This window comes from Amblyomma americanum, chromosome 1 (genome assembly GCF_052857255.1).
Source record: "Amblyomma americanum isolate KBUSLIRL-KWMA chromosome 1, ASM5285725v1, whole genome shotgun sequence".
Classification (NCBI taxonomy): domain Eukaryota; kingdom Metazoa; phylum Arthropoda; class Arachnida; order Ixodida; family Ixodidae; genus Amblyomma; species Amblyomma americanum.
Genome location: NC_135497.1, coordinates 235322261 through 235337768, shown reverse-complemented (window position 1 = coordinate 235337768; position 15508 = coordinate 235322261). Strand labels below are relative to the sequence as shown.

Below are 15508 nucleotides of genomic sequence, written 5' to 3'. Positions count from 1 at the left end.
GAGGAAGTTGGAATAAAGCTGAAAAGTCTAAGCCACTGCATGAAACAGAAGCGTAGGCAACTCGGTAAGTAAAACTATACATTTAATGCAATGTCCTCACGAAGGTCAGTCACATGTTTAGTATGTTTAGTATGAATGCTACATAAAAAAAAAAAAAACATTGCTCACTGGGTGCGAAAGTTCACAGAGGGAAAGGCCAAAAATTAACTCACCTGGGAAGAACTCCAGCGCTTAGGCAGCTGTGGTCTTGCATTGTCGACACACACTACTTTGCGCATATCTTCAAAGCTGGGGTCTGACGGAACCACATCGTGGTATGGAATACGGTACTCCTCCACTGCACCTGCAGGCACATACATAGAAAGAGCATATAAAGTCCTCAGAAAAAAGACAAGAAAAATAGAGCTTGCCAGTTTAAATAGATTCTGCATGTTCTGACTAGGTCAAACTGATAAATGTCTAGTGTAGTTGCATGTGCAGGTTGTTCAGAGCACCACAACAACATTTTTTTTCCACTGCAGATTATTCAGGATAAAGGGATATCGCATGCATTCCAAATATCACCGCAAAAGAAAAATTTCTGCAATTGGAGCATGCAAACAGTTATTCCACTTAAAAAATTCAAAATAAAAAGATCAGAAATAGCATTTCACTAGCCAAGTGCTGAGACTGGGTGTTACCAATCAGAACAGCGCGTCTATGGCTGTGGCTACCTAGCCAAGGCAGCCACAGCTGATAATTTGGTTTGGTTTATGGGGGTTTAACGTCCCAAAGCAACTCGGGCTATGAGGGACACCGTAGTGAAGGGCTCCGGAAATTTCGACCACCTGGGGGTTCTTTAATGTGCACTGACATCGCACAGTACACGGGCTTCTAGAATTTCACCTCCATCGAAATTCGACCGCCGTGGCCGGGATCGAACCCGCGCCTTTCGGGCTAGCAGCTGAGCGCCATAACCACTCAGCCACTGTGGTGGCCAAGCTGACAATTTTGATGGTGTGATTCCATATACCGTATTTACATGATTGTAAGTCAACTCGAATACAATATAAGTCGACCCCCCCCCCCCCCAATATTGCATTGCATGTCAGGAAAATAAAAAAGGAAGGTGTGCCCGTGGGCGCATTCCGAAACGAAAATGTATTAGTCACTGGACTATTTGTCCACACTAGTGCCATTGTCCCCACTAGCAATACTATCATCATCGCTGCTGCTGTCCCATACCATGTCGTTCTAACGTCGTTGTCCCCACACTTTGCAAACAACCACAGTATGACATCTTGCGAAATCTTGCACTTTGCAAACAACCGCACCACGACATTGCGTGGAACAGCTGAAAATTCTGCCTTACTGCAACCGCCACACCTGTATCACCCATTCAGACGTGGAACTTGCGGCCCGACGCGATGTTTGTTTCTTTGGCATAAAGTACGACAGGCATCTTGAATGTAGCCATGAATGAGCGCCGGATGCTTACTGGAGGACCCGGAGAACAACTGACGAAGCACTACATCGAAAACTGAAAAAACTTGGCCAGCAGTCGTCAATTTCGTCAAACAGACCCAAAGAGAAACTATGTACGAGCGGCATCGGCTCTTCCATCAGTTACCGGCACTCCCCATAAGTGCTGCCGTTCCAAGTAGTAGTGCCGCCGCGATTGGAACAGCGGCCCTTCCATCAAGTATTGACATTCCCTTGAGCGCTGACAGCAGAGTTGGAAGTAAACAAACAAACAAAAAAAGCCTGAAAAAGTGCTCAGAATAGCAGAATGCTACTGGGGAGAGCTGCAGAGCAAACATAAAACTGCAACCAAGCTGTAACACCCTCAATATCTCGTTTGTCTTGCCTTTACTTACTTATTTATTTATTCGAAATACCTTGCAGGCCCGTAGGGCATTGTGTAAAGTGCCATGCTTTAGCCCCCGCCCATTTCAGATTTTTAGATAAAAAATAATAGGGTGACTTACAATCATGTAAACACTGCAGTACACGTTGCCGACAGGGCAGAGGCAACTACATAACACAACAAAGAGAGCTCCCCTACGTTTCCTTGTAATCACAATGGAGTTGATAGAAAATCTGATGGATTTTCTGTCAGCTTTTTCTTCCGAATCGCTCACGGTAGTCGCAGCCGATGAAAACTAAAGATAGGTGTCCAATGATGCCGATTACCAATGTTGCCCGGTGTGCGCTGATGCATCAGTTCATGGTCCAATGCCACGCACGCTACATGATCTCTCGCTGTCAGGACCGCGAAAGCAGTCCTTGGCTGCTTTTAAAAGGGAAGTAATTGTAGTTGCCGAAAGCATCGGTACCGCATCAAGCGCTGCTACCTGGTCTGGATGAAGGTGGGGACTTGGGAGAGCCTGCAGTTACTACTGCCGGACACGGGCCTCTCCAGCCACGCCGTGAAGTTGGATGACGGATGCTTGGGCTAGCACTCCCGGGGAACTCACCGGTTGTAATTTCAACAAATGCGGGATATCAAACGCGCTCAACGGTACTGAAGATGTGTTTCAGTGGAAAGATATATCTGACAAGGGCTTTTCGGAAGGCAGTACACCTGACAATGACGATCATTAAAGCACCGACTACGGACACTTCTGAAGTGTGTGTGTCCACGTGTATGCCGGAGCTGGTCGGCGCATGTTCGCAGTAAAGGACACGAGTAGGCGCGAGCACGGCGCCCGATCTGTATTTGCCAGATATTTGGCTCCCGCGCTACACGAGTCATATCCGGAGCACACAAGTAATCGAAGGATGTTCAGCTTTCGTGACTTCCAGAGCGTCTTCGAGCTGACTGCCTTACTCGCATTATACACGGATGAACTTTTTTTCCCGTTTTTGCTATCTCCAAATTACACCCTGTATTATATGCAGGTCCGTATGACACGTGGGTTTTTATGGTAATGCTGCATGCTTTTGAATGTGCACTACATACTATAGTCAAATACAGTAAAACCTCGTTAATTCGAACTCGAGGGGGACCGGAAAATTGTTCGAATTAAGCGGAGTTTGAATTAACGAGCGGGCGCTAAAAAAAGCGGCCATCACGCCCGGCAGCACGGCCCGAAGCTAAAACAGGCATATCTGAGATCGTTATCTCTTACTACGCGCTACTACACATTTGCGGCGGGCGATTGCGCGAATTAAAATCATAGAGCCCGAATGTCGAAGGAAATAAAGTTAATTTGTTTATGCGGTTGGAGCTAACATCAAAATGCATTCGCGTAATCAGCAAGCTTAATGATTAAATATGACACTATGCTTCAAAAACATGTTTATTAACAGCAGATTGGCAAAGCATATCAAAGAGAAAAATAATCGGTGATGCGCATTTGTTTTCGTTTTCTTTGCCATGACTCGACAAGCATCGCCTGCAACTTGCCCAACAGCTCCAACGCAGCGTCCGAATTATCATCGGCGGAGAAGTAGCGCGCAGCCAGATCGAGTGCTGACGCTGTTTCACATGCACTCGGGGGTGGCAATGGATCGTCGCCTCCGTCGGACTCGTCATCGCTGTCAGCTGTGCTCGCCGCGCCGGAGTTGTGCGGCATCTGGTCACCGCAGGCCGCTTCAATAATCTCGGCATCGCTTAACGGCCCCGATGTCTCCACACCGCTGTCAACGTCTACGAAGCTCTGGAAGTCAACACCCTCCGATAAAGCAGCGTAGGCAGGGTGCAGCGCGACGGAGTCATCACACTGAGCATCCAGCTCTGCCGTGCTGCAGGCTTCTGGGCCTTCAATGAAGCCGCACTTTCGATAACAGTTCGCGACTGTGTCCGCCTTGACAGCATTCCACGATGTTGCCAGCATGTGGCAGGCTCCGAGGAGATTGACGTCGTACGATTTGCCGCTGTCCATACACACAAGAATCCGCTCTAGGAGGTGGCGCCTGTACAGTGTTTTGAGGTTTTTAATAACCCCAAGGTCCATAGGCTGCAGCACAGCCGTAGTGTTTTTCGGCAGAAATGCCAGACGGATCGCCTTCAGTCCGCTGATGTCGCAATGGGCTGAACAGTTGTCGACGAACAACAGAACATTCCTGTTCTGTGCCGCGAACTTCCTGTCGAGTGTGCGCAGCCAATCCGTGAAAATTGCTCGTGTCATCCACGACTTTCTGTTGAAAGTATAATCAACAGGGAGAGTTTTTAGCCCTTTAAAGCAGCGAGGCTTCGCTGCTTTGCCTATAACTAGCAAGCGGCACCGTTCCGTGCCAGTCAGTCGCGTTTGCGCACACCAACACCGTCACTCTTTCCTTGCTTCTCTTCCCGCCTGAACACGTGTCGCCTTTGTAACTGACAGTCTTGTTCGGCAGCAACTTAAAATAAAGCGCGGTTTCATCTGCATTGAACACATCGCTGAGCGAGTAATCGGCAAGGTAGTCCTTTAGTTGACCTGCTGCAACGGCTTGCGCCGGAGCCACCGTGGCCGGAGCATAGGCGGCGCCCGCGGTAGGGTGGCTACCCGCGTGACCGCGCGTCAGCCAAAAATAGACAAGCCAATGCTTCGACGCTCCGGCAGCGAAAACCTGCTACGGCATGCACCGGAGGGTTGGTTCGGGCAACGAATTTCACGTCTCACCTCATGCGTGCTGGCTTATTTTTTTTCTCATCATTCTGCATTTTTTAAAATTCTCAGCGCATTGTATTTGCTACGAGGTGACTTCTATATGCGAGGAGCAATGCCAGCCATCGGCGCCTAGTTCGAATTAACCGACGTGGATACCGGCATATTCGAATTATCGGGAGTTTTGACCCATTGAAATACACAGGGCTTTGCCGGGACCCGGCCGTCAGTTCGAATTAACCGGAAGTTCGAATTAAGCGATTTCGAATTAACGAGGTTTTACTGTACCTTTGTATGAGTACCTGCAGAGCTGCACACCAAAAGTGCAAAAAAGTTATACATGGCCTCACAACAAAAAGTTGAAATTTAATAACTGCTGCAAACAACCAGTGGCGAGGCTCTTGCTGAACACCTGGCAATTAAGCTGAGCATATTAAACCCTCTGTGCAAGCACAGTGGGATACTATCTGAAAGAAAAACACAAATTCAACCCTTCCACTGCATTCACCATAGCTGTAAGGCCTGTTTCACAAGCATGCGATTTTCGCCTGCGACACTGCCAATTCCATCGGTCTAGTCAGATGGCTTGCGATAAAGTTCCGTTCGGCTGGTATTCAGTGGCAGCGTCAGTGTGTTCGCTCTGCGACTGACCAATGGGGAGTGCCGAGACTGCATGCGACGTGTGGTCAACGTGGGAGCTATTGCCGTGGTAGAAGCATAACTGTTTATTCTAATCAAAACGTAAGAGATAATGTTTTGCATCTAACAATACGCTGGTCATAACATCATCAACATATTTCGTGTAGTATTTCTGTCTCGTTTAATCATGGATTGCCTATGCAAACATCAAGCAACCTTGCCTGTCCCTCCGAGCGAATTCACTGGGTATGCGTTGCATGTGAAAGCACTGGCCGACTGTTTTCGTTCTAGTCGCAGCATGTGAAACGGGCCTAAGGGTGGGTGCAGCCTCTCGTGGATACCGTGACCTGTTCAGAACCATTAATCCTCCTCCCTGCACAACAGAGCTCCCATGAAAGCTTAACTTATAACAGCTGGCATATCACACCTTGCGAAGTTGTATTACAGCGTTAACTGTACAAGGGAAGGAAGGTAAGATTTGTCTCGTCCAGCACTTGCACTGCTTCTGACACCACAGGGTTGACGCATGAAACCACAAAGAAAAAAAATAGTACCTGTCCTCTTCCGCTGTTAAAGGTGATGATTATTGGCATTAAAAAAAAAAAAAAACACACCCCTGCTTGACGTTTTGCAGAAGACGATAGGGTAGGAGGGATGAGAAGTCCCTGCTTTTAGTTCATTCAGGGGTTTTAGGGCTGGTGACCTATAAGACACGCATGACAACTTTGGAGTCAGCCATGCTGGCCGAGTAAGGTGGCATCCTCATCATTTCAGTGCACATACCACCTAACATGTCCCAAGACTGCATCGTTAGTTTCCCCATTTCTCTATCGGCAAGTCCAATCGTAATCGGAGTGGCTGTTCTGCTGGACAATTTCAATTCAGGCAAAAATAATTCATTTAACATCTAATCCAGCGAAAACTCTCTTGGAAACAAATACCTCTGGCCCACCACTTCATGCAACATGTGCATTCTATCCATGAACGTAACGTCCATCAGATCACAACAATCTCGCTATGAGAGACAAAAAACTCGCACAGGTATTCGACGCATGTGCATTATATTTTGTAAGCAATACCTGTTATAAAGCTGCATTTTTTTTTGCTCCTGCTGTAGGCCCACCAGCCGGTGAGCACAGTTAGGCCCCCAACAATGCACTTACCATCTACAATGCACCTCAGCGTGATCTCCCAAAGCACCAGGCCAAATGAGTACATGTCAGCCATGCGGTACGAGTCAAAGTGGCTGGGGACAAGTGTCTCGTCAAGCACTTCAGGAGCCATGTAGCGTTTGGTGCCCACGCGAGGATTCACAGCAATGTCGAGTTCGTTGGCTTCACTGCAAGAAAAATGGCCGGCACAATAATAAAAACAATATTTCTTGCCAAAACAGTCATCTAAAACAGGCCAACGACTATTTACATCCAGAAAAGCACTAATGAATAGTGTTGCTCAAGTCAGATGAAGGACTGCTCTTGTTGAATACATGTAGTAAAACATTGCATCTGGCGTGAAAAAGTTCTGGGTATCGCCCCCACTGGCAACAATAGCTCTTCTGCTACTCTCTTAAAACTTACTTGCCCTTTCTACAAAGAAAATACTCTACAAATCCATTTTAAAACGTTTGCTTGTGCTTCCTGAGCAATCAGTAACCACTGACCCCTTTTGTTTACTCATTCACTTAAGGAGCCTCTAGTTTCCTAGATTCTTGTCAGCTTAAACTTCTGCAATGATGTATGCTACTACAGCCATTCTTTTCAAAAGCAGTACTATGTACAGTTTTGGGATAAAATACTGCGATAATCACTGTGATAGCCCAGTTTTAATGCACTTGGTAGAAGAACCTGATCACTTCGCTATATCCACTTTTTCATACTGAAGATACCAAATCACAGCATTTATTTTTAAGTGAAATTCTAGCCCTGCCTGCATGCATTTCTTCAGGGCAAAATTCAGAAGATAGGCCTTGACGCCATCCGTCAACAGAATTGTGCTATAATACAGTAAAACCTCATCCGAAGTCACTGAGACCACAAAAAAATATTCTAATCAAGAGGCTCCTTTTGAGCTTGGATTTCATTCTGTTTGATCAAGTTTCGCACTCCCTTGTAATCTGAATTAACAAGGTTCCAGTGTAGATGTTATATGCCGGCTTGGGTATTAGGTGGCAAGTGTGAATGAGGTCCGAAAAATAGAGCAGTCAGTTACAGTGCGTTCGAAACTTCAGGTGTTCTTATATATTGGTTCTATGGGTTATGTTGCGGTGCAGCGAAATAGTCCAAATAATCAGGCATGTCCGAAAAATCAGGGGTCTGAATTTCTGGCTGGCGACTATAGTAATCAGAGATGCCAGCAACCTAACCGCTAACCACAGCCCACCAATCAGAGAGATGGCGCAGGCTGGCGTTGCACACATTCGATCTGTCACGGGACCACGGGACACACATTGACACTGCTGGGGTTCGATACCAGTGCCTCCACTAGATGCTGCCTTGACCACTGTCAGGCTGCAGAGGAGTGATAAGCATGTGTACCGCTGCCTCCAGTTTGGCCGTGTCTTGAGTGTACCTTGATGAGTGCAGAGAGCATGTTACTTTGAAATTGATATCCACACCTGTGTTGCAGTGAAGACTGCCTTCGCGTATGCAGGCACGTGCTTCGGCGGTACACAAGCCGCACCATAGACTCGTTTTTGCGCTGGAAGCACTGGGAATTGGGTGCTTCGCAAACTGAGCCGCCTCGCTGCTCGACGGGGTCACCACTTGTCCGGTTTGTCGCGAAATTGAGATTGGACATTCCCGCACAGCATCCCAGATCTTTGAATTAACCAGGCTGCTGCAGGCCGCCACTTTGAATTATCCGGTCAAATTTACATTAGAAATTACGGGACCGCAGAAATTCTTCGAATTATCCAGAATTTCGAATTACCCGAGGTTTTACTGTAATCCTAAAGTACAGTGGTGTCAATAAATGAATTGCAATAGTGCGAGTGTGTAGGTTAAGCAAATTTTGCACAGTGAAATAAATTCATGTGCTTTCGAAGATGCTCAAAAACATTTTAGCAGCACAAGTTCTTTCCCTAGATCTATTCAAAAGCTTTCCTTGAGCAGAAACCTTCCCAGCGCGCATCAGAAAGCGCAAAACAAACCCATGCCCATATGCTTGCAGTAAATTGCATCTGAATTGTTGATATGGCCTAAAGCAGCCACTTCTGACTGCCGAACAAAAAAAGTTGCCGCCTTAGGCTGCCTCAGTAGTCCCCAAAGAGGAGACTCCCCTTTTCAGACGTTGGATAATGTTACTTTTGCTGCCTTTTGAATTTTACCTTGCCAGAGAGGTTCTTGCGAAAAACATTTACCCATAAGTACTGAATATGCAAAGTGGGATTCACAAGTAGTGCAAGAAATAGACTTGGGCAGGGTATGTGATGCGAAGGCAAGATAACCGCTGGTCCTTAAGGAGTGGATTCCAAGAGAAGGCAAGCGTAGCAGAGGGCGGCAGAAGGTTAGGTGGGCAGATGAGATTAAGAACTTCGCAGGAATAGGGTGGGCACAGCTGGCAAAGGACAGGGTTAATTGGAGAGACATGGGAGAGGCCTTTGCCCTGCAGTGGGCGTAGTCAAGCTGAAGAAGATGATGATGATGAAGGAACCATACACATGGCTCTGATATACAGTCGATGACTGAAAATTCGGATGCCTGATTTTTCGGACATGCATGATTATTCGGACTTTTTCGCGGCACCGCAACAGACATGGCCCATAGAGCCAATGTACAAGAGCGCCCGAAATTTCGGATGCACCGCAACTGACTGCTCGATTTTTCAGACCTCGTTTGCACTCGCCACCAATACCCAAGCCGCCATATAATGTGTCCAGTGGAACCTCATTAATTCAAACTGCAGGAGAGATCAAAAACTTGATCAAATAAAACGAAATTCAAGCTTAAAGGGGACCTCTTTTGATACTGAAATTCTGCGAAAATCGGCACATTGCGCCCACGTGGTTTCGAATTCGTATGGTTCTTGAACGCCTTCCGCCGCACAAATTTCTTTAAAAGGAGTCAGAGTTCACGGAACTCATCTATGCCGAGTCTTTCGTTTTGAATACGGATAGAGGCAGCAGCGAAGCGCGTGGCAGGCATATGGCTTCACGGAAACGGCGAGCACGAAAGGAATTGGGGTGCATTTTAAAGTGAGGTCAGCGGACCCGCGGCAAAACGCACCACAACCCTGACTTTTCTATCGTAAAACCGTAAATAACTGGCGTTTCGATGACAGGCAAGACGCCCCTCATTATACGTAAGACACTGCAGAGTGCATATCGCCGAATACAATGCCGATTTTGGCTCTAGTAGCTAGGCCTAATGACGGAGACCAACGCTGACGGAGAGCTTGCTTCGGCCATTTCTCAGTTCTTACTGTTTCGCCATCTTCGCGTTCTCATTCTGGACCCATCGTACTGCGGGCGCAATGCAGCTCCCGCAGCGGTGTGTTCGCTTTCCCGTTTAGACTTTGTCCCAACCCGTGTGTTCACCGGCGACATGCCGAGGGCAGCACAGCCATGCCGAGCTCGTGAAAGCGGTCGCCGCCCATCGTCTGTGCATGTGTTGCGCGGCGAAATTTAGCCATTAGGAGCTTTAGAATGCCTGCAAGACAAATGACCTCTTCCCCCAGCATAATAGCAATAAGTTCGTGTTTTTTTCGGCGAAATTTGATTTTCCGGAATGCCCGATTTTTCGGTCATTTTCGCGGTCCCTAGAGGGTCCGCAAAATCTGTCATTGACTGTATACTGCTTCCGAAGACAATATCAGTGCTAATAGCAGTACCTTCGTACAGCAAATACTCGCAAAAGGTAGACACTGCTCCTTTTGGAAACAAGCAGAGTCTTAATCTGCACAGTGCTGCCACATGATAAGTCAAGACTAGCAGATGGAGAGGAGAGCAGATACTGAAGGCATGTTATTAAACAGCATGATAAAGCATGGGTACTTTGTGTACCTAAGTGTGCGTGCACGTGCTGTATTGAGCGTACATAAAATAGGACAGTCTCCTAACACAGATGGCGATGCCCTGCAGATACATGCACAGTCATAGCAATAATCAATTTTTTTTTCTTTTTTACAGACCTGCTGAACCGCACTGCCAAGCCAAAGTCAGCTATGGCACATGTGCCATCCTTTTTGACCAAGATGTTCTTGCTCTTGATGTCCCGGTGAGCAATCGCAGGCTTGCCTGCACAGCAAAGGGCAAAGCACTACTTCACATCTTATAGGAGAACAGCAGTTACACATGCAGCAATGCCTCAAGAAACCAAACAAGCATGTATTCCCGTTTCCTGTAAAATACTGCCAAAGCAGTGCTTGTTGTAAAAAAAATATATATATAAATGGCACTTTGTAAAGTTAGTTCTGTAACCTGACACTCTCTTCTACACCACACTAATGTGTCTGGCTATTTCTTAATGTATTTATATGAAATTTTTAAACATAAGAGGAATAATTTTATGAGTACTCTAACAAAATTTCATAAAACTTCTGGGCGAGTTGGTACATCCCGATTCTAGAAAAAAAAATAACAGTGCTAACACATGCGGCCACAAAACAGGGACGAAACACTAGACACAAGTGCTTGCGTCTAGTGTTTTATCCCTGTTCTGAGGTTGCATGTGTTAGTACTGTTTCTTCTTCTTGAATCTCACAAAATTTCATCGTTATATCTCTACTAAATTGTTTTCTAATAAATATTTTTCCTTTGAATCCTGTAAAAAGGTTGCAGAGTTAAGAAAATGTGGCAGAAATCTGGCTCAACAGTCACTACGTTCCAACTGACATGCTACAGGTCAAGGTACATATTCCTAGAAATTTTTTTTTTCTGCAAAGCACAAAGTTCAGTTTTGAATTTTTGTGATGCAAGTTGCGTTGACATGTCTAGCATGAGAAGAAAATTTCATGCAAGAAATTTTAAATTCAGAAATTTGAAAAACCAAGAATGTCTTGACCTGCAATATGGTCCTAGGAATGCAACAAAGCAAATGGAGTGAAAATGGACCAAACAGTAATAAAGAAATCTGCTGCGCAAGTGAGTATTTAGGCATAAAACCATAATGGAGAAAAATGCCCATTGTTTGAGCATCTCCCCGCAATACCCAGATGCTGCAGTTCACAAAATGATCTTTTTTAGAGCACTTCCCAGACGATTTCAGCAATGAAACTTCGGGACAGCATAAAAAGGCATACAAACCAGATACAACAACTATAAAAAACATCGTTGTTGGCCATTTTCTGGAATTTAAGTGTCGCGTACCCCTTAATAACAAGAAAATTTAAAAAATCCTCTTAAGTGTCGCGTACCCCTTAATAACAAGAAAATTTAAAAAATCCTCTCATTGTCCAAAACTATGTACCGTATAAATGCATGTAAGGGCCGCATTTTTTTTAAATCAGATTTGTGGGCCTGTTTTTGGGGTGCAGCCCATACATGCAATGTACGAAAAAAAAAACTTTTTTTTAAAAGTAAAAACACACCAATCAGGGAATGAGCAGCATTTATTCTAAGTTCAATCATCACTCGCGGAGTATTCCGACTCCGACCTCGTGTTGTGCTCTGGTGCACGCTCATTCCACCAGAAGTGGCGGAGCATGTCCGCTGTCAACGCGTAGCCGTTGTTCCGCGCTTCCATCACTTAGCAGAGCAGCTCTTCTTCCAGTTCGGGAAACTTGCGCGGCTTGCCTCGGAAAGCGCGCTTTTTGCAGCTTTGTGTTCCTCACTGAATCCTTTTGGTTGCACCATCGTCGGACGCACTTCTCGGCCATGTTGAATTTCCTGCCAGCCGCACGCTTGCCGTGTTCGACAGCAAACTCCCAGCTGTGTAGCTATTAAGGTGCTTGGCCATCGTGCTAAAACTGCAGTGCTCAGCGGCAGCACGCGAAAGCCACAACTACGGTGAACGAACACGCTACCATAACTCCCGTGCCTTTGACAGCCACAAAAGGCTGGAGCTGGTGATACTGATGCTGATATCGATAGAGGGAGCTAGTGGCGGAGGAAAAAGTTGACGATGATGATGAGCTACGACCTCAGGCGCCATCCGTGGGTGGCACCTGGAAGCTCCTGTGCGCATGCGTCGCCTCCGCGATCAAGCGCATCGTTGCTCGCAGCCGGAGCTGATCGTGGAGGCCATGGTGTGTGCATTTCGAAGGCTATTCCCACGTGGGTCCTGGAAAGTTTGGGTGCGGCTCTTACAGGGATATTTTTTTAAATATATTTTCTTCGGGGAAAACAGGGTGCGCCCCATACACGGGTGCTGCTCTTACACGCGTTTATGCGGTATATCATATACCTTTGGGTCATATGTTAGTACAGTGCATGAGATACAGGTACCGATGTTCCAGGCACATAACTAGTATGCAGCTAGTCGAGTCAATTATGTGCCCTGAAACGAATGAGTGTTTATGACCCTTTGAAAAGCTTCCATAAAGATCAAGGTGGATCTCAACACTGCTTTGAAAACAGGACTGCCAACTTTCTTCCAACAATGTAACCTTACATGCGGAACACACGCTGGCCTCTGGTGCTGCCTACCTTGCTTGCCAATGATCTCAATGTGCAGGTGGGACAGGCCACATGCAGCTGAATGGGCCAGCCGGACAGCATCATCTGGATCCAATGCATGTGTGGACAGGTAGTCATGAAGAGAGCCACGCTCGTGGAAGTTTGTAATGAGCAGCATCTGGGTCCAAGAGCCCGTTCCCCGGATGTCCGAAGCAACAAAGCCTGCACAGAGGCACTTATGTGTAACAGATAGAACGACAACAGCACTGAACTTCAGCCTCGAAGTGTGCTAACCTCAGGGCTGTAGTGCAAGCACCTCATAGGTGACTGATTGTTTTTCAAGGTTTAAGTATTGACTCCGAACTTTTACTACACATTATACTCTCTGTCCTAGCCATTTCCAGCATGTTTTGCAGCCGCGAGGCATTTCTATGGGCATGGCTGTTTGCAATGCCACAAGCAGCACCTTGGCGTTGATACACACTCCCAGCTTGCTGCATAAGACATGTTATGCTTGTATTCAATCAGTTCAGCAATTTTACAAATGGTATCCTTTCTTGCAGTTGGTATTTTAGCCATTCAAAGGTCTATGAGAATTTTGCCAACAATGTTTGTGATATCATCACTGTATCACAAGCACCAACAAAGAATTGCTTCTGGCCGTGAAGTCGAGTTTCAGTTTGCTGCCTTTTGATGTTATGGTACAGGTAGCTCCAATATGAAAGGAAAAACACATTATCCACACCCAAACAATGATTACTCTACAAGCATGAATGAAAACCACACTTTTTCTTTCATTTCCAACAGCCCTTCACCGGGCAGATAACGCCCATGAGAAATGTCAACTGTATAGTGCAGAAAGAACAGCAGCACTAGTTCCTGTGTGCAAACTGACTGTTCCCTTCCATACTGGAGCTACCTGTACATTTTACTCATCTGTACTTAAATTATTATGCTTGCTATGTCAACAATGATTCACTGTGATGAAAAGAGCAAACTCTAAAGAATGTAATTTAATCATTCTTAAAATGTTCACAAAAAATATCCTGGAGTAGCCCTTTAACTAAATAAAGCACCTCTGACCCTCTTCTCTAGATCTGATGCAAAAGAAAATGTGTTGCTGACACGTCCGAGATAAAAAGCTTCAAATACTGCTTTTACACTGCACACCAAATACGCACTAGCCAGAGAAACACTATTGCTTGATGAACAGAACAGAAATATACGGAGAGACTTGTAAAAATAACAAGAATGTTGCCTCAGCCGACACCACTATGTACAGCAGACTCAAGCCTATTATACAGTCGAGTCCATTTATAGCAAACACCCGTTTAGAATGAATGACGACTTCACGGCCGTCACAGTTTAAATTAGGGCCATGACGCTGAATTTCAGATAGAGTGAATGTACACGGACACAAAATTTGGTTACAGCGAGCACACAGGCACCACGAATTCACATGTTGGGGCATACTGCGTGATCGTCATGCGCAGTCCTGCACAAGCATTGACACTGCTTTCAGTTTTCGCGTGAAGATCATGAAAAGGGTAGGGCTACACAAAGAAAAAAAAAAAAGAAAGTCCACCGCTGGAGCGCCACATCACCACCGTCTTCCACTCTTCTCTGTGAGCCTAGCCCTCTTTAGGAAACGACCTCGTGGCAGAGGGGGAGTGGCACACTAATGGGTTGTCAGTGGTACCTTCCCTTCAAACCTGGGACACCCTGAGAATTTTTTTATGGTGGGTCATAAAAAGAGAAATCTTATGCTGCTTCAACAGAACTATGGGAAGAGACATGATGTTATCCAAAGCTGAGGTGCGTTTGTCAGTTGTGCCAGTTGTCGTCTGGGCCTCATGCATTGAACACCAATTTCTTAGAGGCCAGATTAACTGTTATAAGCTGAAAGCTCTCGAGTGCCTACTTCAAATATATGCGTTTGTATAACTCCCGACCAAGAGCAGATGGGCGGTAGCACTTCACTGACGTCAGAGCTGCATATAAGCTTTTCAAAAAGGCCCTCACTGCGTCCTTGCTAAGCTGAACAAAGGCGTCTGCACTTTGTTGGATCCAAAGATTGACTGTAGCTAAGAAGATGCTTGGATGGCGTGGAACGTTACCTGTGCACAAAAACCGGCGGCTGGTGAACCCACATGCAGCGCGTCGGTGCGATCTGCAACAGGCTGTCACTGGATAGCACTAAGCAAAGATGCATCCTTACAAAACCTAAACGCCGCAGATGCAGAAATTACCACACCTGTGAGTACAGGTTTCGCGTCTAGTTGGCATTGTATGTCCCATAATTAAAAGCGGCCTTTCATCGCATGACACACTAGATCTAAATGCATGGCCCAACCGCTCCACTGAATGCAAAGAAAGTGTGCCAACCGGCATCGAAACTTGGCCAGGCCGATAATGACTCGCAGATACTGCCTAGACACCACATCGAGAGTCCACCTTACAGTTTTTGTCTATATTATGACCAGACTACTTACTGCTAACACCTGTATATAACAAACAAACGGTGTGTGATGGTCAAGTTCGTTAAAAGTGGGCTCGAATACTGTATTTACTCACGTAATTTGTGCACCCCTAATCTATTACCCGGATTTACAAACAAAAATCTTTTAACTTGCATATTTTGTGCGCCCTGCTGTGCAAGCCCACCAGCATGCATGCGGGCGAGCGCAGGCAGGCTTGGGAAGATCAGCACGGCCGCGTTGCCATGTGTGGCTGCGAAAGGTAAGTG

The 15508-nt window shown here is 46.1% G+C and overlaps 1 protein-coding gene across 1 annotated transcript in view; it reads right to left on the bottom strand.

Moving 5' to 3' along the window:
- Positions 1–208: 208 nt before the first annotated feature.
- The window catches only part of tkv (serine/threonine receptor kinase thickveins), a gene marked incomplete at its 3' end in the record, with an annotated part of 43050 nt that continues 27750 nt past the window's right edge, over positions 209–15508 (bottom strand). The window contains 4 exon segments of the mRNA XM_077648741.1: positions 209–343; positions 6374–6549; positions 10338–10443; positions 12793–12984. Of these exon segments, the coding sequence (XP_077504867.1) occupies positions 209–343; positions 6374–6549; positions 10338–10443; positions 12793–12984 (609 nt within the window).